This window comes from Fonsecaea nubica (assembly GCF_001646965.1).
Source record: "Fonsecaea nubica strain CBS 269.64 chromosome Unknown Scaff147, whole genome shotgun sequence".
NCBI classification, from domain to species: domain Eukaryota; kingdom Fungi; phylum Ascomycota; class Eurotiomycetes; order Chaetothyriales; family Herpotrichiellaceae; genus Fonsecaea; species Fonsecaea nubica.
In genome coordinates this window covers 14,937-39,691 of record NW_019173820.1, presented here as the reverse complement: position 1 = coordinate 39,691, position 24,755 = coordinate 14,937, and the positions used below count along the sequence as shown (strand labels likewise).

General features: G+C 52.5%; 11 protein-coding genes across 11 annotated transcripts; 3 read left to right on the top strand and 8 right to left on the bottom strand.

Moving 5' to 3' along the window:
• Positions 1-483: 483 nt before the first annotated feature.
• On the bottom strand, positions 484-1,142 carry AYO20_11340 (hypothetical protein; the record flags this gene model as incomplete). The annotated part of the gene is made up of 2 exons (XM_022649592.1): positions 484-543; positions 651-1,142. 2 exons carry the CDS (start codon positions 1,140-1,142, stop codon positions 484-486), a joined length of 552 nt encoding a protein of 183 aa, XP_022494443.1.
• A 590-nt stretch (positions 1,143-1,732) lies between these two features.
• Positions 1,733-2,584, bottom strand: AYO20_11339 (hypothetical protein; the record flags this gene model as incomplete). Its single annotated transcript, XM_022649591.1, has 1 exon — positions 1,733-2,584. The coding sequence occupies one exon, from the start codon at positions 2,582-2,584 to the stop codon at positions 1,733-1,735; it is 852 nt and encodes a 283-aa protein (XP_022494442.1).
• Positions 2,585-3,342: 758 nt separating this feature from the next.
• AYO20_11338 (hypothetical protein) lies at positions 3,343-6,149 on the bottom strand (the record flags this gene model as incomplete). The annotated part of the gene is made up of 2 exons (XM_022649590.1): positions 3,343-5,168; positions 5,333-6,149. The coding sequence occupies 2 exons, from the start codon at positions 6,147-6,149 to the stop codon at positions 3,343-3,345; spliced, it is 2,643 nt and encodes an 880-aa protein (XP_022494441.1).
• A 557-nt stretch (positions 6,150-6,706) lies between these two features.
• Positions 6,707-7,728, bottom strand: AYO20_11337 (hypothetical protein; the record flags this gene model as incomplete). The annotated part of the gene is made up of 2 exons (XM_022649589.1): positions 6,707-6,905; positions 6,989-7,728. The coding sequence occupies 2 exons, from the start codon at positions 7,726-7,728 to the stop codon at positions 6,707-6,709; spliced, it is 939 nt and encodes a 312-aa protein (XP_022494440.1).
• Positions 7,729-8,374: 646 nt separating this feature from the next.
• On the top strand, positions 8,375-9,431 carry AYO20_11336 (hypothetical protein; the record flags this gene model as incomplete). The annotated part of the gene is made up of 4 exons (XM_022649588.1): positions 8,375-8,444; positions 8,500-8,941; positions 8,992-9,208; positions 9,261-9,431. The coding sequence occupies 4 exons, from the start codon at positions 8,375-8,377 to the stop codon at positions 9,429-9,431; spliced, it is 900 nt and encodes a 299-aa protein (XP_022494439.1).
• A 185-nt stretch (positions 9,432-9,616) lies between these two features.
• AYO20_11335 (hypothetical protein) lies at positions 9,617-10,444 on the bottom strand (the record flags this gene model as incomplete). The annotated part of the gene is made up of 1 exon (XM_022649587.1): positions 9,617-10,444. One exon carries the CDS (start codon positions 10,442-10,444, stop codon positions 9,617-9,619), a length of 828 nt encoding a protein of 275 aa, XP_022494438.1.
• Positions 10,445-11,184: 740 nt separating this feature from the next.
• Positions 11,185-11,899, bottom strand: AYO20_11334 (Ras-like protein; the record flags this gene model as incomplete). Its single annotated transcript, XM_022649586.1, has 2 exons — positions 11,185-11,699; positions 11,758-11,899. 2 exons carry the CDS (start codon positions 11,897-11,899, stop codon positions 11,185-11,187), a joined length of 657 nt encoding a protein of 218 aa, XP_022494437.1.
• Positions 11,900-14,528: 2,629 nt separating this feature from the next.
• Positions 14,529-15,562, bottom strand: AYO20_11333 (hypothetical protein; the record flags this gene model as incomplete). The annotated part of the gene is made up of 3 exons (XM_022649585.1): positions 14,529-15,168; positions 15,227-15,393; positions 15,464-15,562. The coding sequence occupies 3 exons, from the start codon at positions 15,560-15,562 to the stop codon at positions 14,529-14,531; spliced, it is 906 nt and encodes a 301-aa protein (XP_022494436.1).
• Positions 15,563-16,501: 939 nt separating this feature from the next.
• Positions 16,502-17,109, top strand: AYO20_11332 (hypothetical protein; the record flags this gene model as incomplete). The annotated part of the gene is made up of 3 exons (XM_022649584.1): positions 16,502-16,563; positions 16,619-16,826; positions 16,918-17,109. The coding sequence occupies 3 exons, from the start codon at positions 16,502-16,504 to the stop codon at positions 17,107-17,109; spliced, it is 462 nt and encodes a 153-aa protein (XP_022494435.1).
• Positions 17,110-17,578: 469 nt separating this feature from the next.
• Positions 17,579-19,498, bottom strand: AYO20_11331 (hypothetical protein; the record flags this gene model as incomplete). Its single annotated transcript, XM_022649583.1, has 1 exon — positions 17,579-19,498. The coding sequence occupies one exon, from the start codon at positions 19,496-19,498 to the stop codon at positions 17,579-17,581; it is 1,920 nt and encodes a 639-aa protein (XP_022494434.1).
• A 1,462-nt stretch (positions 19,499-20,960) lies between these two features.
• AYO20_11330 (hypothetical protein) lies at positions 20,961-24,220 on the top strand (the record flags this gene model as incomplete). The annotated part of the gene is made up of 4 exons (XM_022649582.1): positions 20,961-21,290; positions 21,342-22,924; positions 22,985-23,390; positions 23,450-24,220. The coding sequence occupies 4 exons, from the start codon at positions 20,961-20,963 to the stop codon at positions 24,218-24,220; spliced, it is 3,090 nt and encodes a 1,029-aa protein (XP_022494433.1).
• Between the last annotated feature and the right edge of the window lie 535 nt (positions 24,221-24,755).

Below are 24,755 nucleotides of genomic sequence, written 5' to 3'. Positions count from 1 at the left end.
CAAATCCAAGTCCAAGCGAAATGGATTAGTTGTCTCATCCAAGTGTGTTGTATGTATGTAGTTCGGCGTGCCCAGAGACAAAGAGATGGCGAAGGAAAAGGCAGTCAGTGGTGGTCCCAGTATACTGACTTAGAGTGGATAAAAGGGACGGTCGCTGTTGGATGTGCTGATAGATGTGGTCCAAGACGGGTTGAGGCTGTATCTCTGCAGCGGGTGTGCCTCAAAAGGTTGGTAGGTGTAGGATTGGAGAGAAACCCTGTGGCTTCCCATGCACGGCTGATGTGATTTGTGTATAATACCAGCATAGGGAGATGATCGGTTTGTCAAGGCTCCACTGGCTGGCAGAGCGTGGACGTTTGTTGAGAGCACAACCACTTTAGAGGGAGAAGGACGGAACCCCGTTGACCCTTACGTCCCCAACTCCCATCCGCTCTTCTGCCCCTCCGACTTCTGACTCCGGATCCCCAGACTCAAGGATCACCCCTAGAAAGCGCAGTCCGCTATCATGTCGTCTTCGGCTTCTTGGTACCGTATTTGGACCGACTGGTCATTCGAGTAGGCACACCTCCCTATAAAGCACTATTAGAAAATGTTCCCACCCAGGTAGCGACACACCAATACGAGGTGAAGACCGAACGACCAAGACTCACCAGATCAAAAGCCCCCCGGACCAAGTGATATCTGACACCAGGACAATCCTGGCTCCTGCCGCCTCTGACCAGCACGACGCTGTGCTGCTGCACATTGTGGCCCTCGCCGGGGATATACGCCGAGACGACCCTGCCGCTGGACAGCCGGACCTTTGCGGTCTTGCGCTGGCCCGAGTTGGGTTTCTTGGGCTTGGTGATGCCGACCTTGAGACACACGCCCTTCATGGCGGGCCGCTTGGCGGCGCTGAGGGCCGGGGAGACGGCGTGACGCAGTTTCTTGGGTTTGCGTGAGCCCAGGCGCGTCCGGAGCTGGTTGAGCGTCACCGAGAGGGAGGGAGTCGTCGAGAACGTCCGATGGTGCGGACGCAGCGCTAGTTGCAGCGGCGACGACACAGCTCGGGGGATCGCTGGTGTATATTTTGATGCTGAGGCTGTGAGGCGCGTGAGAGCGCGGAGGGCGTGCAGGGCACGAATCGATGGAACGGTATGCATCTCGAGGTGCGGATGGCACGGAGTCGCAAAAGGGGGAGAGAAGAAACGAAGCCGCGGAGTGGAAGCTATGCGAGAAGAAATTGGTGATGCGGTGCATTCATTGAAATTCGAAGCTGCAGCAGCAGAAACGACTTTGGAACCTCCAAGGCACTAAGCCTAATTGGGCCACAGCCTCGTCCCGAGACTTTTCTGTGCTACTGAACCAGATACTCTGATACTCAAGCACTCAAGCACTCAAGCACTTGAAGGTTTCTCGTAGGTTGATTCAGGCGCATCTCTAAGGTACAGTGTCATTGGCTTCTAGAGGAACATGTCCGTGGTGGGCTGAGACAACCACTTGAGAAGCATGGCATGCTACCCCATGTCCGGGACTGTGGGATATTAGTTCTCAGACTGCTCCAAGAAGCTCAGAGAGAGCACCAAGAGAAGAGCGTCAGTGCGTGACAGCAAGATCTCGTTCTATTGCCTGCAATATCCAACTCCCGTATTCTCCACCGACTTAAACCCAATCGACCTGAACCTCTACCTCTTGCCTCCATTTCCCGCCTTTCAACGTAACACAGAGAGGAATACGTGCCCTGTTCCACGACTCATCCCGACCCTTTCTCCCTCCCCTCCTTCTCCTCCTCCTTCGTCTCCTTGTCCTTGACCGCCCTCAGATCCTTCCAGAACCACACCTCATCCACCAACCGGCCGTCACGCGGCGAAAACCCGTACTCCCGCACGACGCCGAGCCTCTCGTACCCGAGTCTGGGGTAGACAAGCTCGGCGCCGGACCCGACCTCGGTGTCGAGCATGAGGTTCCACCGGCCGTGGGCGACGGCGACGCGCTCCAGCCGCGTCATCAGCCGCGTGGCGATGCCGCGGCGGCGGTGGAGAGGGGAGACGAAGAGTTTCTCGACGAGGGCGCGGAAGGGCCCCGTTTGCGAGAAGGGCGTCGCGAGTGTGACGACACCGGAGATGTCGAGATGTTCTTGCTCCTGCTGTTGCTCTGGGTCCGGGTTTGGGTTCGTCGGGTTTGCAGACGTGGGATTCTCGGGCGTACTCGTAGTAGTGATCCTGGTCCCTCCAGGAGACCCTGTCGACGGAGACAGTATGACAGGCCACGGTCTCCCATCGGCGTCCCACGGCGGCGAGGGCGTATTCGTAGTCGTCACAGTACGCTCCCGGACGCTCGACAGACAAACGAGAATATGCCTCTCGCCGCGACCGACCTCCCTCAACCGCTCCTCCCACCACCGATAGATCTGCGCGTGCGACAGTGGAGGCAGAAACGTCGCCAGCGTGCCGTCATTCAAGATGCACGAGGCGTGGATATGCACGATCCCGTCGAGTATGGTCGCGGCGTTGGGCGTCGAGGCAGTCAAGAGGTGGATCCCTGGTGCAAGACGCCCGGACTCAGGTCCAGGTACAAGCTCAGACATAGACATAGAGATAGACATGTTCTGTGTGTGCAAGTCGTCGTCGACAATGATCTCCAAACTCAAGGGTTTTCGAGTGTGGATTTTCTCCTAATATCAAAGGAAAATCTGTACAAGATGTATAGAAATGTAAAGGCCAAGAGTTCAGGGTTATGCTTGTGGTATATATACTCGGTATACTTTGCATGGCTCGAACGAGCGAATCTTGTTAACAAGACAAGAAAGAATACCGAATCCCTGTTCTGTGTCTCTACCACACTCTCTACCTCCCCCTGACGCATATTGGTCATGTACATGTAATCTGCAGGGCGTGTCCTTTTGTCAACAAGGGACCTAAGTGGGCATGGCGGGTCGCTTGGGGATGGCGAAATACTGATTTGTATACTTGTATTTACCAAAAATGTATTAGCTCCAGGCATCCAGCCAGGCAGAATAACCACCAGAAGAAAAAGAGGAAGAGGCATCTTCCATCAGAGACGATAAGAAACGATACTAGCAGCATATGACCGTGCACGCAAATACATACGTGCAGCTCCTATGGGGCCGTCCGCAAATCCGCCGCCACGACATCCATTTCTGCACATGAATAATTGCCGTACAGGGAATCTTCGGCTCGCTGTCTACCAGATGAGATCATTTCGCTGCGTGGGAGACTTCTGAAGCAGTGAGACCCTCTGCCATCCTCGATACTCGTTCCTTAAGCGGCCTGGGTAGAAAGGGCTGCAATGCAGGGCCATGCTCTCCAGTATAAGCGCTGTTCAGAAGGGTGGTCAACGAACCTAAGGCTCTAAAGTAGGGAGAGGCTCTCCTTGACACCGATGCTCAAGATCTCGAGACGGACGGGTTGTCCCCAAGAGCGCAAAGATCGCAGTTAGCTGGCTGTTCATCCCACCCGTTTCAAGCGCATCCAACCTCAGCTTTAGTTTTGTAGAAGCAGAGCTGGGCCGACCAAAAATTACCGCGCCGCCTTCAAACCCATCAATGGCTGGCCCTGAAGGCATTGGTCTCTTATTGAAGGCCGATGTTGATACAATCGTCTGTAGGCGTGCGCAGTCACAATGAGAGGCTCCCGGAGAGGTACAAGGCTCGAATAGACTCGAGTCACCTTGTAGCCATCGCAGGCGAGTCGAAGTGAGGTATTCCCTGGTTGAGCGACTGCCAGCAACTTCGTAAAGGTCTCTCAGGACTTTGACAGTGGTAGCAAGATAGCTCATCTCTCGGGGCATAGAACGCCACTTGACGCATATGTCTTGAAGCTGGTCGTTTTCCAGAGGACGCAATATGTCCTCGAACCCGCTGGCAAAAAGAACCAGGGCGTCAACGTCTCGTACTAGGGCTGGCCAGCCACCACACGTCCTTCTTAGTGTTGTCCGCTTTGTCCGAAAAGGAGAGCGTTCCTCAACCACAGACCTGTATTCATAGCCTTGCAGGACTTCTTGTAGGGGCAAGTGCATGCTCAATCTGTGGGCTTGATCCCTTCTCACGTTCTGGTCAAGCAGGAACTCGAGGAGTGACCAGTAGTTCAAAACGAGGTCTCTCAAGGTGTATTTCTCGTTCGACGATTCGGTCAGAGTAAGCGACTCATTTTCCAAGAGTACCTCTTTAGCCTCTTTAACAGACTGTCCTGTGATCTCGGGAGAAGGCAAGAGGACTGATGAACCGGCGACCACAAACGGCTCGAGCCGGTGACGGTGTTGACACATGTGTAGGATGACTTCTGACGCAGGTACGAGCCATCCTCGTTGATCTGATGTGTCGTAGAGGACAACTCGGGTCTTTTCTGCCGCACTCACTATGCTCCGGTAAGGGCCAGTGCGATGGAAGTGGCATTTTCCGTCCTTTGGCCCCAGTCTGAAGTCGATTTGTGCCACGCCAAATTGCTGAAAGCCCAAGCTTCCTCCTGTAAAATTGATCGACCCACCGGCTTCTTCTGCACCTGAGTAGACGATGGAGCTGTAGTTGGCATCATGACCACCAAGCGAACAGCGTGTGGCAGAGCACCAACCAAGCACCGCACGCGTCTTCTGAAGACATTCGAGGTCGACTTCGTCCATCAAAGCTCGCTTCGGGCAGCGCAGGAGACCCTCACGATACGAGAGACGCTCCTCACAGTTTGTGTTAGCTAGAAGGTGCCACTGGACAATATCACCCCTCTTCTCAGTAGGCACAATCATGCTGGAAAAACCCTTGATAACAACGCCGCCCTCAAATTCGACGGCGCGAACGGCGCCCAACAGCGCGGTGAGGATTTGCAGAGGTATCTCGAGTCCAATCTCATCCCGTCGTCGAGGTATAGGAAAGCCGTATGCGATCGATGCCCCCGAGAAGAGTGGTACCCAACAGACCTCGACGTTTGTGGGCAGTAGTTCTCTCCGAAATGTGATTACGATGTCGAAACCGCCGAAAACATCCGGACGACAATAGTCGACATTCTCACCGCCGGAAGAAGACCCAAATGCTGCTCCGGCCCAGGCAAGCATCTGAACGAGGTCCCGTATCGTTTCTTCATCCCCAGTGGCTTTGATCATCACTGAGCCCCCCCTCCACAATTCATACATGATTTCCAGATGCTCGTCAACAAAACACCCAGTGATGAACGGTGATCCTATTATGAGGTCAGTCTAGGGCTTGTAGATAAAGAAGTATCAAGTAAGGCAAAGAAAAACCACCTAGAGTCCTCGAGCCGTGGAAGGGTGTTCTTTGGGTCACTCAGTGACCACTGATCACAACACAGAAGTCTTGTGGAAAGAGAAATAAGGCACAACCTACCCCAATCCGATTTGCGCGAGTCCCAGAAACGTTGGAGTAATCCAATAAAAAAACTGGCATTGCGCGGCCACGTTGTGCGGATGTAATCGCCACAAGTTGTTGCCTGCGCAAACAGAACCGAACCAGTGAGGGTCACAACTGAATCGACCTTGATGTCTGCTTCGCCGAACTGCTCGCGGAGGAATCCGAAAAACCTCCAGTTCATATACAAAGTAACGTCGCGGCCGGTGGTATATCGGAAGACCCTTTGGACTGTCGTCTCAATTTTCGTAAACATTGAAACGTTTCCGAATGCCAGATCGCTTGTTCCTCTCGATATTTCCATTTCCTGCGATGCAATGGTAATATTGGACGAATGACCGCTTTCAACGCCACTTTTATTGCCGACCTGCGGCTGATCCGACACGAAGCGCACCCTTCGAGGTTGTTGACGTTCAAGGATACTGTCACTCTTTATGGTTTGATTGATTCGACTCGCTTTAAAGTCTGCTTGGAACTGTTGAGAGTCGTCGTAGCGTTTGCGCTGTTGTATCCACATGTCTTCTCGGATACTTCGATGCTCACCGAGGTGTTTCTGAGGTGCCTTGTATTGGAGATCATGTTCGTCGCTTTTCCCGGAGGAGATCAGAGTGGGAATGTACTCATGTGGAGAAATACGGTCGTCCGAATGCATCGAACTACCAACGTCCACCCCATCGCCGCCAGTCCCTCCCGTGACGGACGCATTCATAGCCCCTCTGACCACCATCGGAATCTGTTGTTTTGTGGAAGCCTCCATCGAAGGTTGAGCGACGTGCTCATGCGGGGATGAGGCCATCGCTGAACAACCAATACGCACACGGGAATATAGACACTCCCAATATGCTCAGTCTTTCAGCTCATATCTGGGAAGTCGATCTGCCAGGCCGAAGTGAGTTCGCAGTATGAAGTTCTCAGTAAACCCAAAGGGGAAAAAAAAAAAGAAAGAAAAGAAAGCCGCAAGTCAGGCTGAAGGAGAGAAGACCAAAGGTTGTTATGGCCTGGGAAGGCTGAAAAGGAAGGCAAGAACAAAAGTGCCTTACATAGGTCCCACGAATAAGATCGCCCAATTGATATGAGCTACGGACATGTGTAAGGCAGTAAGCGAACCAGGAAACAAGAATGTGCCAATCACTTACAAAAAAAATAGAGAGTCGCTGTGGCTGAATGTCGGGGTCAGTCAAAGCGCCTCGCTTCATCCTCACAGCCTCATCTCTGGGTTGGCACAGCCCTTGTCCCTCTGCTTTCCGTGATGCGGTGCAATGACAGCAGATTTGTGCAAGTAAAAACCTCCCGGGCCGTGGCCATATCTGTCTGTCTTGAATGTGACATTCTTGGGATATATATGTTCTGGAGTCAACCCTGCATCTCTAATCCTCCCGTACCGTGAATGGTTTCACCCGTAAAGTATGACCCCAGAGGTGACGCTAGAAACACATATGCCGTGGCCATTTCAACAGGCATTCCCGGCCGTTGGAGGGGTGCCTCCTCGACTCCAAGCGCAGACATTGCTTCAGGTGGGTTTCCTCTGGTAGCAGGCTGAAGCGGCGTCCAACTGTCATCGTAGAGATAATGTCAGTACGTCGTAGAGTTTAGAAGGAAAAGAGGTGCTGTAGAAGGAAGCTGTGATAAACATACATGATTCCAGGTGCAACAGCATTGACCCTGATACCCTTCGGCGCCAACTGCTGTGCCAGGCTCCTCGTGAATGTGGTGATGGCTCCCTTTGTCGAGCTATAGTCCACAAGTTGAGGATTGCCCATATATGCCGCAACCGAGCTTGAATTGACAATGCTCGAGCCACGCTTCATATGAGGAAGGGCATATTTGACCATGGCAAACATGCTCAAGATATTGGTGCGGAAAGTCTTCTCCACAACCCCGAGATTGATGTCTTCAATGTCATTGCAGATCTCTTGCATGGCTGAATTGTTGACTAGGACGGACAATTTGCCGAATTTCTTCATGTGTGCCTCGACAATCTTCTTACAGTTCTCTTCCGAGGTGACATCCAGGGTAAGTGGTTGAGCTTGCCTGCCTGCCTTCTCAATCTGATTCTTTGTCCATTGGGCATCTTCCTCTTCTTCTGGAAGATAGACGAAGGTAATGTCGGCACCTTCGCGCGCCATAAGCACAGCAACGGCTCGTCCAATACCAGAGTCCCCACCCGTCACAATCACGGCTTTATCCTTGAGCAGGCCACGACCCTCATAATCTCTCAGATAGGGAGCATTCCCCTCATCGTCCCAAAACTCGAGCTGTGTCCAGTTGGCGTTTGGCGCGAGCTTCGAATCAAGTCCTTTACTGCCTTCTTGGTCTTGTGCCTTTAGCGAGCTTGCAGGATAGGCGGTTGGTGGTGCTTGTGGCTTGTCCGGCATGGTGTTCCACTCGACCGCAAAAAGTGTTTATTGAAGGGCCGTAGATTTTGTTGAGGCATTTGCAGATACACGGTATTGACGGAGATTTATTCTTGTATCGCCTCGTGAACATGACATCAAGATGATCAGTGGAGGAATGCCGTCATGGCAAAATGACCCACGAATCACCGTTGCCGATGCAGATGATAGAGAATCATCCCTGTACATCTCGCTCGTGCCGACAGTCCCTCCATACTGAGGCTCGACAAGAAGATCAGTCTTCCCTTTTGGTGTTCGGTGCTGAAGGTGGCCGGATGCAACCGCCTTGTGGGGGGAGAATTGGAACTTTTGATGTAAGCCTGGAACACTTTTCCGGATCCGAATCAGCCGAACTCCTGTAGCAGGATTGACAGGAACATTAATGATTCACATTTGACCACGCGCGGCCGGTGCGGATGAGTTGGCTTTCCCGTCCCATTGGTGTTTGGTTCAGACTATGTACCGTCAGCCAATCTAAGCGTTGAAGCACAGATACACGCTCCTCTAGATTTGGCGCTGTTCGGATAGTTCAGTTGTGGCTTGCTGCATCCAAGTTCTAGGGTAAAGGAGGTATCCATGTGTTGTATGGAAGCTTGATACTTGGGTAGACACCCTCCGGAACGTCAGGATGAGCATCGCTCTAGCATCTCAAATCATCGGGTTCATCTCCTTTGCCATCACACTGGCAACCTTGTTGGGTGCGTTAATCAATCTGAGAGGACAGCCTCTGCCACGAATCTCATCATGTTGCAGGAGTGTATCGAGATCTTATATCAACAATTCGCAAAGCTGACACGGCCATCCCGCTTATGTTAGGTAACCTTCGACAAGAGATCGAAGAAGAACGAGCTCTCCTGCGCTACCGATGCCGTGAAGGGGACCAGTATGGTGTCTTTCCTTCGCTGCGCAAACGAACGCGAAAGCAGCGAGAAGTGGCCCAACTTCTCCAATCGTCAATCGATAAGATATGGCAACAGTTCAAGAACATCGAACGGCCATTCCTCATAGGAAATCCATTGCGCGCGGAGCAGGTCCAAAGGGGCGACTACTGGGGTGAAAGTGATGTCGAAGAGAAACCCCGTGCCAGACCAGATAAGACCAAGACAAGGGGTCGAATAGAGTTGGCCGAAGCAGGATTTGCTCCCGAAAATCAGCCTCATTACTATCAAACCGATCTTGCCCATCGTTTCATTTGGTGGGTTCTGTTCTAGCGACTGCACTTCGAACCGGACTAACTCCAGCTAGGTGGCAAAGTAGATCCGCTGTCGAAGACATGTTGACTCAAGTTCAACGTATTCAGATTCGCAGGATCGAGAGAGACGTGTTTGAGACCGACGAACTAGTGAAGCGCTGCTTGAACAGGTTAGGAGGCGGAGGGGGTCGTGGAAGAAGTGCACACGGCAGCTCCAGCGATAGTCGAGGTGGCGGTGGCGGTGGTATTCGAGGCGTCCCCAGGCGTAATGTGAGATCGAGGGCTGGCAGCTTACTGACTCCAAGTCGACGTCCAACCACAGCTAGTCAGTTTGTCCGACAACGTGAAGAAAGAGAAGTTATGCGGGCACACTCAGAGAGTGGCAGATTTCGGCAAGGTGAAACCACCAACACGAGACAGCGCAGCAACCACAGTCCAAAAACACGGTATGAGTCCGAGGTCATTCACCCTGGAAGAATTTTTGTGGATGTAGGTGACAGTGAGCCTGCGCGGCGAGAGCGGATTGTGCCGGTGAGAAGTTACAGCCGCGACCGTGGCAGAGACAGATATTCTGGCTCCGAAACAAGATGAAGCCGTCACCTTCAGAGAAGATAACTTTGCATTAAGCACACTCGGCAGGTTCCGTCAAATTTTGCCAGACAAAGGTGTTTGACGAGATTATTCCTTTCTCCACGCTTTGAATTCGTCTTCGAGGTGAGCTTTGAGCTGTGTGAACTTATTCCCAAACATCTTTCCGCAGCGCCAGCACTTGTAATCCTTTGTCAAATTGGCATTCTGATAGCTTGTTTGGCGCCTGATATCATCCCGTGCGAGCGGGAAATCCTCTAGTGGGATGAAGAAGTCGGTATTGAAGCTGTTGTAATGCTTCCGGTGCTTCAGTCGATCCGAATGCATGTCGCGGCTGATGATGTGGATATGGAGGTGATTCATCGAAGGATGCGCATGAATTCCTACTTTGAATTCCTTGGTGAAGTCTCGTCCAGGCGGTAGATTGTCTGGAGGGTTTTCGCTTTCCATTGCAGCAATACGTGCTTTGCATGTTTCCGAGTAAGGACTGATCAACCTGGACAACTCGGAAGCCGCCAGCTTGACGGCTGCAGAGGCCTCCGTCCGCACCATGTCCAGAAATTCCTGGTCGTCCAAGGCATCCCGCGGATTGAGAGTTTGTTTCGCTGGGTCTCGTGGTAGAAGAAGTAGATGGACTGTTGCTTTTGGGAATGCATCCCGAACCAGGACTGTTTTGTCATTATGTAGAATGACAATATCTGAGGGGAACTTGGCTGGCTCCAAAATGTACGCGAGGAGGCCGTTGCGTGGATCGCCTGGGTTGCTGAGCTTGCCTGTGTGCTTGAAATCCTGTGACTTTGCATGCTTGGATTTGGGAGACATGAGTTCTGAAAAGGCATTGCGCTTGGTGGCGAGAGCGCTAGGCTTGGACGCTTCCTCAGGCTGCTCATCAGTGACGACTCCGGGCTCTGATGCCATGTCGGTCACTGGCTGATATCTCTGTAATGTGGGAGTTGAAGTTTCACGAGCGGAAGTGTATGCTAACAAGGAAATGCCATGGAAGGTTAGCGAAGGAGGAACCAAGGAGGATTTTGGATGGACAATGCGCAGGAGGAGCTGGTCGAAGTATCACCACCACCACCACCACCACCACCACTGCTGTACTCGGTAGTTAGTCAGATTATCATATCATGACTGGCGCAATCTCTACGTTGGCAGGTATCCAACAAAACATCAATGGTCAAGGTTCAAAGCCACGACATTTGCGTTTCAATACCGAAGATCTCATTCTGGGAGAAAGGCGGGCCTTAGTTGACTGCCTTCAGTAATCTCCCTCCCCATCCGTCTCGTCCCCAGTGGGATGCCTGTTCTCTGTATCTGGTGTATGACTTGCATCCCGTAAGAATCAAACGCCGTGGCAGAATCATCCTCCATGACTGCCAAAACCTGCCTTTTCAACCTCCCAAATAATATGTAGAAGAAGATAATCTTTCAATTTTGCGGCGCAAGCCTCAAGAAATCTTGATTCTCAACGACTTTTGAGCACCCCAAGAAAAACAATGCAAGCCAAACCAGTCAGTCCAGTTCCATTCCACGAGAGACATATGCACTCTTAAACTCCGCGCGGTCAAAGAGCCCCAGTAACCATTCGCTTGTGGGATGTGAGATGTTGGTATTCCGCCAATGGGTGACCTCTTCTTCAAGCTTTCCCGGTTCCTCTACATGACCACACACCGGCTGCAGCAGCCTGCGCTGTCTGCGTGGTTATCCATCTCCATCTTTTGACCAGGGCCTAGGGATCCAAGCCCAGGCGCGCCACCGGGATACCCTGACATCTCTCGGTTATATCTTCGAATTTCTCGAACGAGGTCGTAGAAGGCATTGTCAACGTTTATTCGAGATTTAGCAGACGTTTCGATGAATTTGCAGCCAAACTGTCTCGCCAACTGAGCTCCCTCCTCTTTCGAAACCACTCTTTCTGACTCAAGATCACACTTGTTGCCCACGAGAATGATGGGAAAGTAATCTTTGTCCTTGACTCGGAGAATCTGTTGTTGGAAAGTCATGATTTCTTCGAACGACTGTCGCGAGGTTATCGAATAGACAAGTAAAAACCCTTCGCCAGTCCTCATGTATTGTTCTCTCATGGCCGAGTATTCTTCTTGACCAGCCGTGTCCAGAACATCGAGGAGGGCAACTTCATCATCTATCATGCATTGCTTGCGATATGAGTCTGGAGACGTATGTCAGCGTACTTCCAGAGTTTGATGACTTTCGTGATTCATGCGAACCTTCAATTGTAGGATCATATTCGTCGACAAAGTGGCTTTGGATCAGTTGGATAGTCAAGCACGATTTGCCCACTCCACCACCTCCTACCACCACCAGCTTGTATTCGCGCAGAAACTGCAACGGTTGCGTTAGTTGTGACATTCTCTCCTGTAGGATACGAAGAGGAAATGTGGAAAATCGGGGTCAAAGCACCTTTGAAGCCATGACAGAGAGCTACAGCCACAGCTCGGGGTCTCGGAATGAAAAGCCTCGCCCAGAGAGAGGTATTCCAAAAACGTTCAAGGGTGGCGTTATCCTGGCAAAGTGATGCTCAGACTGCAAAATTGCGATACAGGAGCGCTCGGCGAAAGGGCGTCCGACGAAAAGGGCAAGGGCGCAGGCGAGGACGGGTTCCGTTCGCGGGCAAAGTGATCAGGATCGACGGAAAGTGGTGGTGGAGGAGGAGAATGAGAGACAGGTGGATGATCGGTCGTCCTCGGCAGCTTGAAGTGAAACAGAGGTGTTGAAGCGCTTTGTAACAGCGACTTGCGAGGTGACTGTAGACGAGGCGAGGAGGAAAAGAGACGGTGGTTTCGATAGCTCAGCAATATTTCGAGGGGTTCGCGTTCGCTTGTGAGGCTCGGTTGAGGATAGTTTGTAGGGTAAAGGTTCAGAAGCGTCGTGCAAGAGTCGAGGAACTGACGGAAACAGCGATGGTGAGTCGTGCTCGCAGAATGAACAGTGGAGAGTTTGGGTCAAGAGCAGTAGTACGCCAGGGAGGTTCTGGGAATGGGCTGGCCTGAAGTGGTGTGGATGTGGACTGAGACTCTAGTCTAAGACCAGGATCAAGGGTTCGCAGGGAGAGGAGCCGACAAGGGGGCCAGGTGGGAAGGATGAAGGGAGGCACTGCAACCACTTTATCACACCAGCCGCTGAGGAGACTTGAGTGTGTGAGAGTGAGGGTGCGCGATAGGAGAGGGGTTGGTTGAGATTCTGTTTGACCAAACACGGACTTAGTCGGTGGTCTTATCGTTCTCGTTCTCGCGACAACAAGACTATCGGTTCGCAAAGAATCAATACATTGGGGAAGGTGGCCGTTGCAAAAGGGAGAAGAAATGTCTTTGTTCCAAGACAAGAAGAGGGCGAGGGAGACGCCAACTCGATCGCAGGCAACGCCTTTGCGTCCTCCACCATCCTTGGTTGGGCTTGTTACTTGGTGCTAGTGAATACTTGCAGTTGTTCGGTACTCACCCAAACTACAAGTACAGACCATAATCGGGTGGTAGGGTCATCAGGTGCCTACCTGCGAAGGAGGTTCTATTGCTTGCCAGATCTACTATACTTTCGGGGTGGTGTGGCCTTGTCTTCTCTTTCTACGCATCCATTGTTGCCTTGCGAATACACCTACGGCCTGCATTCACCTCATCGCCTCTCCTTGGTGATCAAGTCCCGATCAATTGTGTTTTTGTGCTCGGTTTTTTCTTCATAGCCTCCGTTGCCCCCTATTCCCTACCGAAAACGAACGCCTCTACGCTCGCCTAGCTGCCGCCCACCAGTTGGTGGAGTGCGGCCGACAAGGCAATGAACCATGGCCCCTAGCGCGGTGCCCATGTTAGTGCTAGAAAATGCATCCCTTTCCTCTGGTGGCCTTGACCCAACCACGGCTCCCCAAGAAAACCGGGTGGGCGGTAACCGCTGAATACCCGCCCGCCCAGTTCCAGCCAAAACTTGCACTTGATGCCTCGACCAGCCGTTGATTCGGCGGCTCCTCCACCCATCACACCCGTTCACACGCCGTCTCGAACTTGCCTTCCCCTAGCACCGCGCTTCTATCCCTGGTCAACGTCCCAGAAACCTTCCTCCTCTTACGTTGTGGCTTCCATGCGTTCGGGACATCATGCTACGCACTACCGAGTCCTTACCTACAGGCCGGGCAGGGGCAAGAAGCAAACATGAGATAACGGTTATACCGCGTTGCCACTGCCTCCTCTGTTGGACAGGCTCTATAGCGACATGGCCAAGTACGAGTACTCGGTACATAGGCAAAAGTCACCGTTTTGACCTACGAGTTCAAGCACAAGCGTCATGGCCGCCTCTGCTTGTTATTCCCACCCAGCCCCTGGCAGAAGCGAGCAAACCAACCCACAGACCAGTCCGTCTTGGCTCTTGAGGGCAAGAGGATTCCGTGAAAGGACAAACACGACCAGTCGTTACCCACACCGTCGGAAATACGAGCAGAAGTGGCATCGATTTGATCTTCCTCCTACCCCAGCAGGCCCGAACACGATGACAGGTACAAGAGCTGTGGAGGAAGATGGGTGTCAGCTCGCCGATCGTCAACCCCCTTTCAGATATCCCACTTAGTCAGGGTGACATTCTGGAAAATTGCCCAAATTTGAAGTCTGTTCCTGCTTGAGCGATCGATACATGAACATGGCACAAGCAACCACGACGCTATTATTTGATGCATTGACCGCGAGTCTTCGGTCCACGTGGTTCCCATGTGTGGCACATCCTCACTTCATTCGCAAGCTAGCTGCTTGATATTCCCAAGTATGCAATAGAGACGACCTCTGACGAAAATCTCCCCACGTCTTCTATCCGATTTGCGTAGCATCCTGGCGACCCAGGCAATATTTTGCATGAGATCGCCTGCGACACATGCAACGACCTCGCTTACAGGATCCGGATCGAGATTAGGTAGTTCGTTGAACGGAAAAGAAACCACCATCTTGAAGGGTGTCTTTAGAAAGACGACACACAAGATGATCTTTAGAGTTCTAGAACAGCGTCATGCATCTTTATCCTTTCTCACGTCCGTCTCATCGTCGGTATCATCTTCACCCTCTACTCCGATCCTCATGCCCCTGACACCCGCAGCCACTTCCGCCTCTAACGTGTCCATGTATTCTCGATCACTGCCCACCAACGTCACCACATTTCTATTCTTGCCCCATCGAGGATAACTTCCCACCTTGATGCCCTTGGGCTCGACCTTGGCAGCCAATTCAGTAAGGTAATGTGCGACCTGGCTCTCCGCTAATGGAGTGCTAAAGAGCATTCGATACATTCCCTTGCCTTCGGGATCTTTCAGACGAGGAAGAATGCGAGGCTTCATCCCGTCCAGCAGCGTCTCGAATATCCTCGGCACACCAGGTAGGATGTGGATGTTACCGTTCACCACCGAGATTGGGACCCAGAGATCCTCCTTAACAAACAAGACCTGCTCCTCATCGGGGATATTAGGGTCCGTTGGGAGTTGGGCCATGCGCATTTTCGCGGTCAAGGCTGGTGAAGGTTTATCCCAGTCGAAATCTGGCTGTGATTTGTGAGGTCGAGAGTATTTCCTCATCTTGGCCATGGTGGGCTCGTGCAACTTGAGCTCAAGCCCAAATGCTTTGGCTATTGACTTGTACGTTATATCGTCGTGGCTTCAGTTTGTCAGTGAATGCGCAACCGGCCCAGGATAGAGTGCTAGGAGAGACATACGTGGGCCCGATCCCACCACTCGTTACCACGAAATCATAGTTCTTAGACATGCGCCTAGCAGCCTCTATTATCTCGGCCTCATCGTCTGCAATAACCTCGATTCTCTTCAATTGCATCCCCAGGGAAAAGCAGAAGCGGGCAAAATATGCGGAGTTAGTGTCGACAGTCTAACAACATTCGCGCACAGGCGTCAGTTCTGCGTTATCCCAAGCCACCGTTGCGGATGAGTGTTCTGACCTTCCCACCTAGCACCTCATCTCCTATAACTATACATCCTGCCGTATGTATCGTTCCATCTTTGGACGCAGAGCTGGAGTTGACGTTAGATGGTGTCATCTTCGAAATCGAGGACGAGGACAAGGCGGCGGCAGAACGGTGCGCGTAGTTCGGCAAAGGTCGTATAAGGTGTCTAGCAATTAGAGAGAGGCGAGAGAACATTGATCGCCGTGGACGATGGGGAGCGAGCGAGGGGTAATGGGTGCAGTGGGAAAGATCGTTGTATTTCAACGATAGTTTTGCATTGAGAAGAGTGATGCCGACAGAAATGCAGGGCGCAGGTTGATACATAAGCCGACAGAAGGCAGAAGGATGAATGTGCCCCACCATCAACCGACCACCGGCCAGCCAGCCCGTCCAACATCTCCATTACTCCAAACGCTGGCATCCCATTTCCACGAAACCATCTCGCGACGCTGGACTTGCACCAAGTGAAGCGCGTCTCCGACTAAGAAAATCCTCAACATTGAACCGCAATCCACCGCGGACTCTCGTGTCAACTCCTACTATTTGAGACACCCCACTACTTGCTACTTGGAAGATCAAAAGCCACACAAGGCTGAGCCTTCATACAGCTAGCGCCCAAGAGCACAACATCGCTGTTGTCGGAATCACTCTCGGTGACGAACAAGTCGGATCACACGGGATAGACGAGAGACCTAGTCACGCAGGTTGTGATAGAATCCGAGAGGACCCCATTGAAACAAACATGGTATTGCTCCTCATTCCCATTTCAGGGTTATGTTCTTGAACATGAACACTTTGCCCCTCTATCCTACAAGCAACACCTACGCTGTAGTTCTCTTGTTTCCCCACTGACCCAACCAGTCAGAGTCGAGGCTCTACACCTTCTCGCAAGAGACCAAGGATCAGCTGCGCAAGTTCCGGCTAGGCACGTCCAGGGCGAAGACGCCCTTGGCTAAGATTTGTGAGTTGTCTTGAACCGGATGTGCTCTTGATATCCGTCGACCACTTTGAGACTGCTATTTCAGAAGGGAAATGTATGGCCCTGAGGAGTTGAGAGGCCGCATCAAAGGAACACGCTCTATGGGACCATCACGGTCAATAGCAGCTGATCTCACACCAACGTGGCCTTGCGAGGCTTGGATTGATCAGAGTGTTCTACGTGGGCCCTCGTCAGGCGGTCCGAGAATCAGAGGCTAACTGCGCCTCGTCGTTGCAAAATCATATAGATCAGATCGACACCAAAACCCAAGAAATCAAACCCTCCTCCGATGACACATACAGCGACCTGCTCGAACTGGCCGACGAACTCCCAGACTCGTCTCCGCGGTTCGTCCTCTTGAGCTATCCGCTGACTTTGGTACGTCCACCCTGCTCTCTCCCGCTTCGCTTGGCGGATATCTCAAGAATCACGGACTACGCTGACAACTACTACCTCCCCCACCGCTCAGGCTTCCGGACGCCAATCCGTCCCCTACGTCCTCCTGTACTACCTGCCCGTGAACTGCAACCCCAACATGCGGATGAGCTACGCCGGGGCGGTCGAGTTGATGCGCTCGACCGCCGAGGTGAACCGCGTGCTGGAGATTGCCGACGCCGAGGACTTGCAGGACATCGAGGGCCGGTTGAAGGGCGAGGACTGAGCGAGGGCTCCATCGGCGCCAGGCCTGGCTCGACGGACGGGGAGGGCACACCCTACGTATCTACATACGTTAGGCGGTTATGTGTGTATGAATGTATTTATGTATGGATATAAATACTGTAGGCAGGTATGTTTGGATTCGCAGATTCATGGACGAGGAAGGTGTGAGGCACGGAGAAATGCAGAGATGGAACGCACTAAAGCCCCGAGAAAAGAATTCTGGAAATTAAATATGCAATTCCATTTTTGACAACTTATCGCTACATTAAAAAGCTGATGTTTCATAGCAAGAACAAAGCAAACCCCTTTCTTGACCTAAGCAGCGCCACCACGCGAGACAAAACAACCTGGACTAATGAGCTGAACCGTACAGAAAACCCCGAGCCTATTTCTGGGAAGATAACCTCATGAGGACGTAATAATATAGGACGTATTCCTGTTCCATTAGCATGTCTTTTTTGCACTGTTGTTCACAGCTGCGATCTCAACCTGTCAGCACCACCGCCCAGGCCTGTCCGGACTGTGAAGCCCTTGAAGTATCCCTCCAAGGCCTCCACGGTGCCGGGGCCCTCGGTTAGGCGCACGGCAATGCCGACGTGTCCATCGGGTCTCACGACCACGACGGCACCTTCGTCGCCAGTCAACCCGACCTTGGCGTGAGCTGCAGCTTTGGCGTCCAGGACCTTGATGTCCTTGCGGTCGTCGGCATAGACCCGGCCAGAGTAGTCTCGGAACAGGGCGGGAAGGTCGGAGATCTCGATTTCCGGTCTCCTAGCGGCGATGACCAGGGCGAGCGAGAAGAATCGAGAGTGCGGATTGTCCATGTCGTGGTGGTTGTCTTTTCGGCGGTCCTCGCTTCCAAATTTCGAGTAGAATGAGTCCTTTGCACTTAGGTTCTCAGCGAAGTCGGCCAAAGCCTTGTGTGCGCCCTTCTTGGGCGACTGCGACAGCCCAGCGTAGATGAACAGGCGGAAAGACCCGTTGAACGGGATTTCGTTCTCGAGATGAACGACGTTGGCGTCGACGACACGAGTCACGTTGGACGGTGGCATGATCCGACCGGGACGCAGCTTTTGGCTGTCGGTGATGATAAGGGGGTGCTGGAAGGGATGCTCGGTGGAGTGGTTGAAGATGTTTGGGTTGTAAGCAACACCAAATCCGGCAGTGAATTCGCAGTTGGCTTTAAACATCTCAACGAATTCGTTCTTGTGTTCACCTTGGCCATGTTTGTGAGCGTCGTCTACTTCTGAGGCGGTGGGCTGTCGTGCCGAGAAGAGTGCGGCGTATTTGTTGTCAAAGTTAAGGAGTGTCTCAGCAATGAAGCGTCGCTCGACTTCGTAGGTAGCCAGGATGTCTCGTGAAGCGAAGCCGGATTCTACCAAGTGCACCTTCCATGCAAAGTTGATGGCATCGTGGAAGGCCGTGTTCATACCCTGCCCAGCCTTGGGGGAGTGTGTGTGGCACACGTCGCCTCCCATGAAGACGCGGTGATCCAAAGTGTACTTGTCGGCGATTCCTTGACCGATCGGGTAGACAGAGTACCACTCGACACGGTCCCATTCGCAGTAATAAGGCTGGAAGATTCGTTTAGCAGCAGCCTGTACTTGCTCCACAGTGGCTGTCTTCCGAGGAGAGAAGTCGGGATCTGTGGAGCTGGCAATCTGGATGTAGAGTCTGACCATGTTGTTTTCGCGCGGAATCACCATGACACTGCCATGGTCCGAGTGAATCGTGCATTTCATCTTGATGTCGGGGAAGTTAGTCCGGACAACGCCATCCATAACACCCCAAACATGGGAGATTGGGTCCTTGTGTCGGATCTGTACACCCAGCTGCTCACGAACAAAACTTCTCGCACCTTCGCCGCTGAAGAGATATTTCGCTCGGACGGTCTCGGTAACGTTGCTGTCAAGGTTCTTCAGGTCTACCTCGACTGGATATTCTGGGTTCTTTTGGTTGGTCTCGAACCGAGTGATCGTCCACGGTCTTTGAACCTTGGTGCCGTTCTTCTCAACATCTTCAATGAGAACCCGCTCGATCAATCCTTGATGAAGAAGCGCTGTGAAGGGATACCGGGCGTCTAGGAATTCTGGACAGCTGGCCCAAGTACCCGTGCGCACGATCTTCCCACCTGGTGATGGGTCCCAGAATGCCACCTCAAAAACTCGCGCGGGGTCATGAGCCATGATCTTTCGTTTCAGTCCCATATTTTGGAGAATCTCAAGCGACCGCGGTTGGATACCATCGGCTCGTCCGGTTGCTGTTGGAACTGGTCGGTTGTCGATGTGTCTGACTTTGTAACCCCATCGTGACAGTGATACCGAAAGCAGTAAACCCACTGGACCAGCACCTATGATCACAATATCATACAAGGGTATCTCTGCCGGCATTTTGAGATGTGGTTGGGGAACTGGATGGACAAGAAGTGGAGGTGCAGTCAAGATACACAGAGGTAGACAAACAAGGTACTGTAGAGTTTTGTCAGGGTTGTCACTATGAGGACGAGGTTGTTGACTTTAAGACAAATGAATGGGAAGAAGAGTGCCAATTTATTAAATTGTATTCTAACGAAGTGATGCTCGGCTTTGGGGCATGGCAGATATCTGGAGGCCCGGCGCGCCGGGCAGAGTGAGCGTCAAGACGAAGCGAGGAGCAGGACCGTTCCCGAACCAGTCACCGAAATCGTTGCCGTAGGTAGCTGTGAGAACTGGAGGTGGGTGTGCAAATGTATGGAGTAACCTGAAAGGGTAAGCTGTGGTGTTATCCCGAGCAGGTCCAGATCCGCTTCCTTGGGCATTTTTTTGATTTGATCAGTCACCACCCAGGCAATGTATAGCGCCAGGCAAAAGGAAGTGGCGGCCATTGAGAACGTTATTTGGGGAGTAGAAAACGTCATGGAGGAAACATCAAGGTGAGACCGCGCCGTGGACGGTAGTCCCCCGCAGATTCGGATATGAATATCGGCAATCTCACTTATCACGTGAGGCTGCCCCTTTCAAGGGGGTGGAAGGTGGGGAGACATGTGACCTGGACTTAGCGCCTTGGCTCAGAGCAGTCTTCTTTCGACTTCAGCCAGATGTCAGCTCCTCCCTTTTCACGACATGTTTGCTCACCCACTGAAGCAACAGCATAATGGGGTGACGGGTCTGAATGTCTGGTTGAGAATGACAGACTCGCAGAGTATGTCTTTGTCGGGCAGTATGACGTTGCTATACGGGGTAAGCACTGTACCGTGCAGTGAGTGACCAGTCATGCTGGATCCTGAATGGAGGAGCTTCGTTGTGAAAATCAGGTGAACTGAAGATATGAATAATGAGACAAGCTCAATACCGGTCAATGTGGGATATGTGACACGGTGAAGTCCTCCGAGCTGAAAGGGAACGGGTATTCAGCATGAATTGAATTGAGTGAAGACTCTGTGAGTGAGCAGTTTGCCTTTGACAATACCAAGCATCTGGACTGGACAATGAAGAGACGGTCATCTTCTCTTGCAACACGTGCCTGTTGATGACTTGCTCATGGTCTTGTCGTTGCCTTCGGAACCGGGACGCAAAAACATTCTTCCGGAGACACTTGGCACGAGACTGTGACCGCACCGGCAGCGAGATATCATTCAGACGAATTCAACTCATTGCTCCCTCTGCATCTCATCCAAAACACTCATTTCACCCATCTCTGGAGGCTAGGTGAGGCTTCACTCGTTTCTCTCCTGCCTCCGTCGGCGCAATCATCTCCTTGTTGTCATCGTGTCGAGACTCCCTGTATTGTCCGCATCATGTCCTAACACGTTACTGTGCTTGCTCTCTTTTTCTTTTCTGCGCACTCGTTTTTGCGTTCTTTGAATCCGCCATCATGGACATCGCGCGTCGTCGCATCCTGACGGCCACAGTCCCCTCACCGTTGCTCAACAACTTGAACAGAATCGAAGACCTTGGTTGCTTCGACGAAGAAGAATGCCGCTTCTTCCTTCGAGAAGTTGGTGAGCGCGTTGTGCCTGTCTATCCTTTCTCCTTCGGCATGGAAGAGGTGTACAGCCTGATCCTCGAGCGATATGGATACGCAGGTCTCCCTGATGTCACAAGTGTACTGCAAGATCTCCTCGAAGATGAACAAACCGCAACCGGCTTAGGAGATGACGGAGACGTTTGGCGCTCGTGGCGTCACAGTTGGAGACACCGAAATGTAAGTCCCTCAGCCTTAGACCAGGGAAAATGACATTGACACCATTCACAGGATGACGCCCTCAATCCCTTTATTCCGAAAGTTGGAAGCTTTGTCCTGCAGCAACCCACCCAGCTCCACATTCGCAAACTCAAGGCACAGAATTTCATCTTCAGATCCGAGAAAGCCCAAAGAGTAGAACGAGCTCGGGAAGCGGAAGAGACTGGAAAAAGAAGTGCGCTGGTAGAGATCTCTCACAATGAGAGCAGAAGAGTCGATTATCCTCAGAGTCATTCCTTCACCAAAGCCGAGGCCTCAGATGAAGAGAACTCGTACCGACTCCCCTCCACCACATATTCCCATCAGAGAACCAGAACTTTGTTGGCATCAGAGCAGGAGCCGTCACCAACCCCTGAGCAAGTGACGTTGAAAAAGCCAAGCACTGCTAGAGGATCGAACGTCACCGAAGCATCAGCAAGTGGCTCTTCGCAGCAAGAATTCGTTGAAGTAGATCCGTCTGTTCTTGATGCAGACGTCGATCCAGCCCTCTTGGTCTCTTTCGAGATGCTCTCTTCCCATCAGTCATTCTTGGATCAAACACCTAACCTGAGAGGCGGGCACGGCGAAATCGTCACTCTTCGACAGATTGGCTCCACACAAGATACGTCTTCGAGCAAGGAACACAATGTCCAGGAAGGAAGCTCGCCACAGTCGCTTGTGCTGTCGAGCCCAACTTATGTTGGTTTTTGTGAGACCCCTGGAAGTCGCGACTTGTCAGATCCTCCCAGCCCTGTGACTGCTGGTAACATCGGGCCGGCTAAAGAGTCGAGCAAATGCGATAGACAAGAGCCTGCGGAGCATCACAAGTCAGTAGAGAGACAGCGCAAACTTTCAGACAGTCTCAAACATTTTGCCCGACGCCCCCTTGGTGACAGCTCCGAGCCGAGCAAGAGGACACGCGCTGCTAACCGGCAAGCCAGAGTTCTGGACGGGGCAATATGGCTCCCAAAGGTTCGCAAGCGGCACTCGTCACAGATCAATCTTCCTGGGGATGAAGAGGCCGTGGTGGAGGAGAGGAAGAAATCGATTGTACGACGCAGCCTTACACCGGTCTGGCAGAAACGCGAGTCTTCACGCAACAGTTGGATGGAAATCATGCGAAACTTCTTTCGGTCTGAGTCGGGTTCTAGCCAAGCAAAACAACCCAGAGCTGATAGCATTGCGATTCAAATTCAACCCGCCGTCCCAAATTCGCTCGCGTCCCCCAACAACCACACCATCATCAGCACCCACTCACCAGTTGAGCAAGAGCAACAACCATCCCCATTTGGACTTGACGGAACCATTGACCTCACACCATTCGCATCAAGCGCCATCATGGACTACAACAAGCCTCTGCCGCTGAGTCCTGGCGAAATTGTTCAGTCTCTCTCAACTCACGCGAGCCTGACACATTTCCGCCAACCAGAACTTGCAAACTCCAAGAACACTGTTGCCTCTGCGGATTTCAAGCCAGACTGTCAAGCTCCGACTGCTCATCGTATCAAGCGAAAAGATGTGCCTGTCAAACATCAGCTCTCTCCCGTCCGCGAACACCAAGACAAGTTTGGCGCACACGCAGCTGAGCCTCAAAAGATAGAACAACCACCACTCTCGTAAGGTGTCTTCCCAAAGCTAGGCGGTGGCAATGGAAACAAACTGATAGTTGAGAAAAGGGCGATCACGTACTCTAGCATTGCTAATATGAATCCATTTGTGGACAATCCATCCACTGAAACTCCTGTCACTCTTCCTGCTGTCTCTGCACCCGAACCTCTCTTTGCCGTCCGTGGACAAATACCAGATCATCTTCGTGGCTTTCCACCCACCGTCCCTGAAGACATTTCCTTCTCCATCCGCCAACAGTTTCCCAACTTCTGTTTGCCTCCACCTCCACCCGAGCGACCTCAGCGCCAGACGTCCAAGTCACGCCTATTGACCCCAATCAAGAACCTGATCAACAAGGGCAGTGACTGTGAGGAGGTGAATTATGGTACACCCACACGAGTTCTAGGATCGGAGAAGCAAAAACGCAAGTCCAGCCTGCAGAGATTTGGAGACTTCTTGAAACATCCCTTTGTGGTAAGTGTTGGACCACATTCAAACAGGGACTTTTGAGCCAGGCTAACTAAGTTGGACAGTCACAACCACCTACCGAGGCAGATAAAGTGGAAGAGTGGATGAAGGAAAGTGCCGCAGCCATTGCGCCTCGCACTCTCGTGTCTCTCGATCCCGCGACCCAAGCCCGCGTTCTGGGAGACATGGAACTCCTCCTGGTCACCGCCACCAACAACTTCCTGGTCCACGAGGCCAACGCTGCGCGTCTCAACCCGGAAATTGTCATGCGCTTCAGCAACGAGTGGAGAGCCCGCGGTCTGCGCCCTGTGGTCGAGTTCCTCTACGACTGCCGCGCCCAGTATCACCTCGTACTGGCCAACATGCACACAGTCCGATTCTCAACCACCTGCGAAGAGTCGTTTTACCTGCGCGACTCGTGCATGGAGGTCTGGTCGACCATCCTGGTCGACGTGGCCGTCCACGCCTTCTGCCTCCCCGACGACATCGTCGTCAAGCACCTCTACGCCCTCCCCCAGGTGTTGAGGATGCTGCGGGCACCCGAGTCCGCCCTCGCGGCCGTCCGAGGCCTTCAACTGAAGACCTCGGCCAAGATCACCGAGCGCAAGGCGGTGGGCTGCGCGCGAAGGGCGGCTCGGGGCCCCTTTGCCATCCGCGTGCCCCAGTACGGGGACGGGATGTTTCACCGGCGCGACATCAGCGTCGAGTCAGAGGAGGACATGTTTGGGGGGTTCGAGGCCGTCGTGGCCAACATGCCGGCGCCTGCGTCGCTTGTTGCCGCGCTGGACGGTCCCGGCCCGACCGTTCGCAAGGACGATCGGGTCGGCGTCCTCTAGACGTCAACGGGTTTCTTGTCTGTCTTTGTTCTTTTTTTTTTTCTTTTTCTTCCTTCGAATGAACATGTGTTTACGTTGGGACTGGGGTTGGGGCCGGGGCGTGCTGGGGGCTGTGCTGGGTTGTGCAGGGTGTGAATATGGCGGCGTGTTTTCTGCCTGTCGGTCGCCATTTCTAAATGGCCAGCCAGGCCCTGTCTTGTTTTTGTTAGAGAGTCCTTTTTCTTCTTCTTTTGTCTCAAGAAAAAATAAAGAAAAAATTGAACACATTTTCATGGTCACTTTTCTCGCGTAGTCCGCGCGCCTGGGACCATATCTACCCCGAGATCCACTGGGAGGGAGGTGGGAAACCCCAGCGTAAAGAAACGACGAACATACAAAACGAACAGCACCACGGTCACGGGGGAAAACTTTACAAGTGGTACGCGGCAGGGGAACATGATATCAATCAATCCATCAGTCATGAATCCTTGTCAAATGAACCAGATTCCCTCTCAGCACTTGAACGAATTGCTCATATCTTCATCACCTTTGTTTG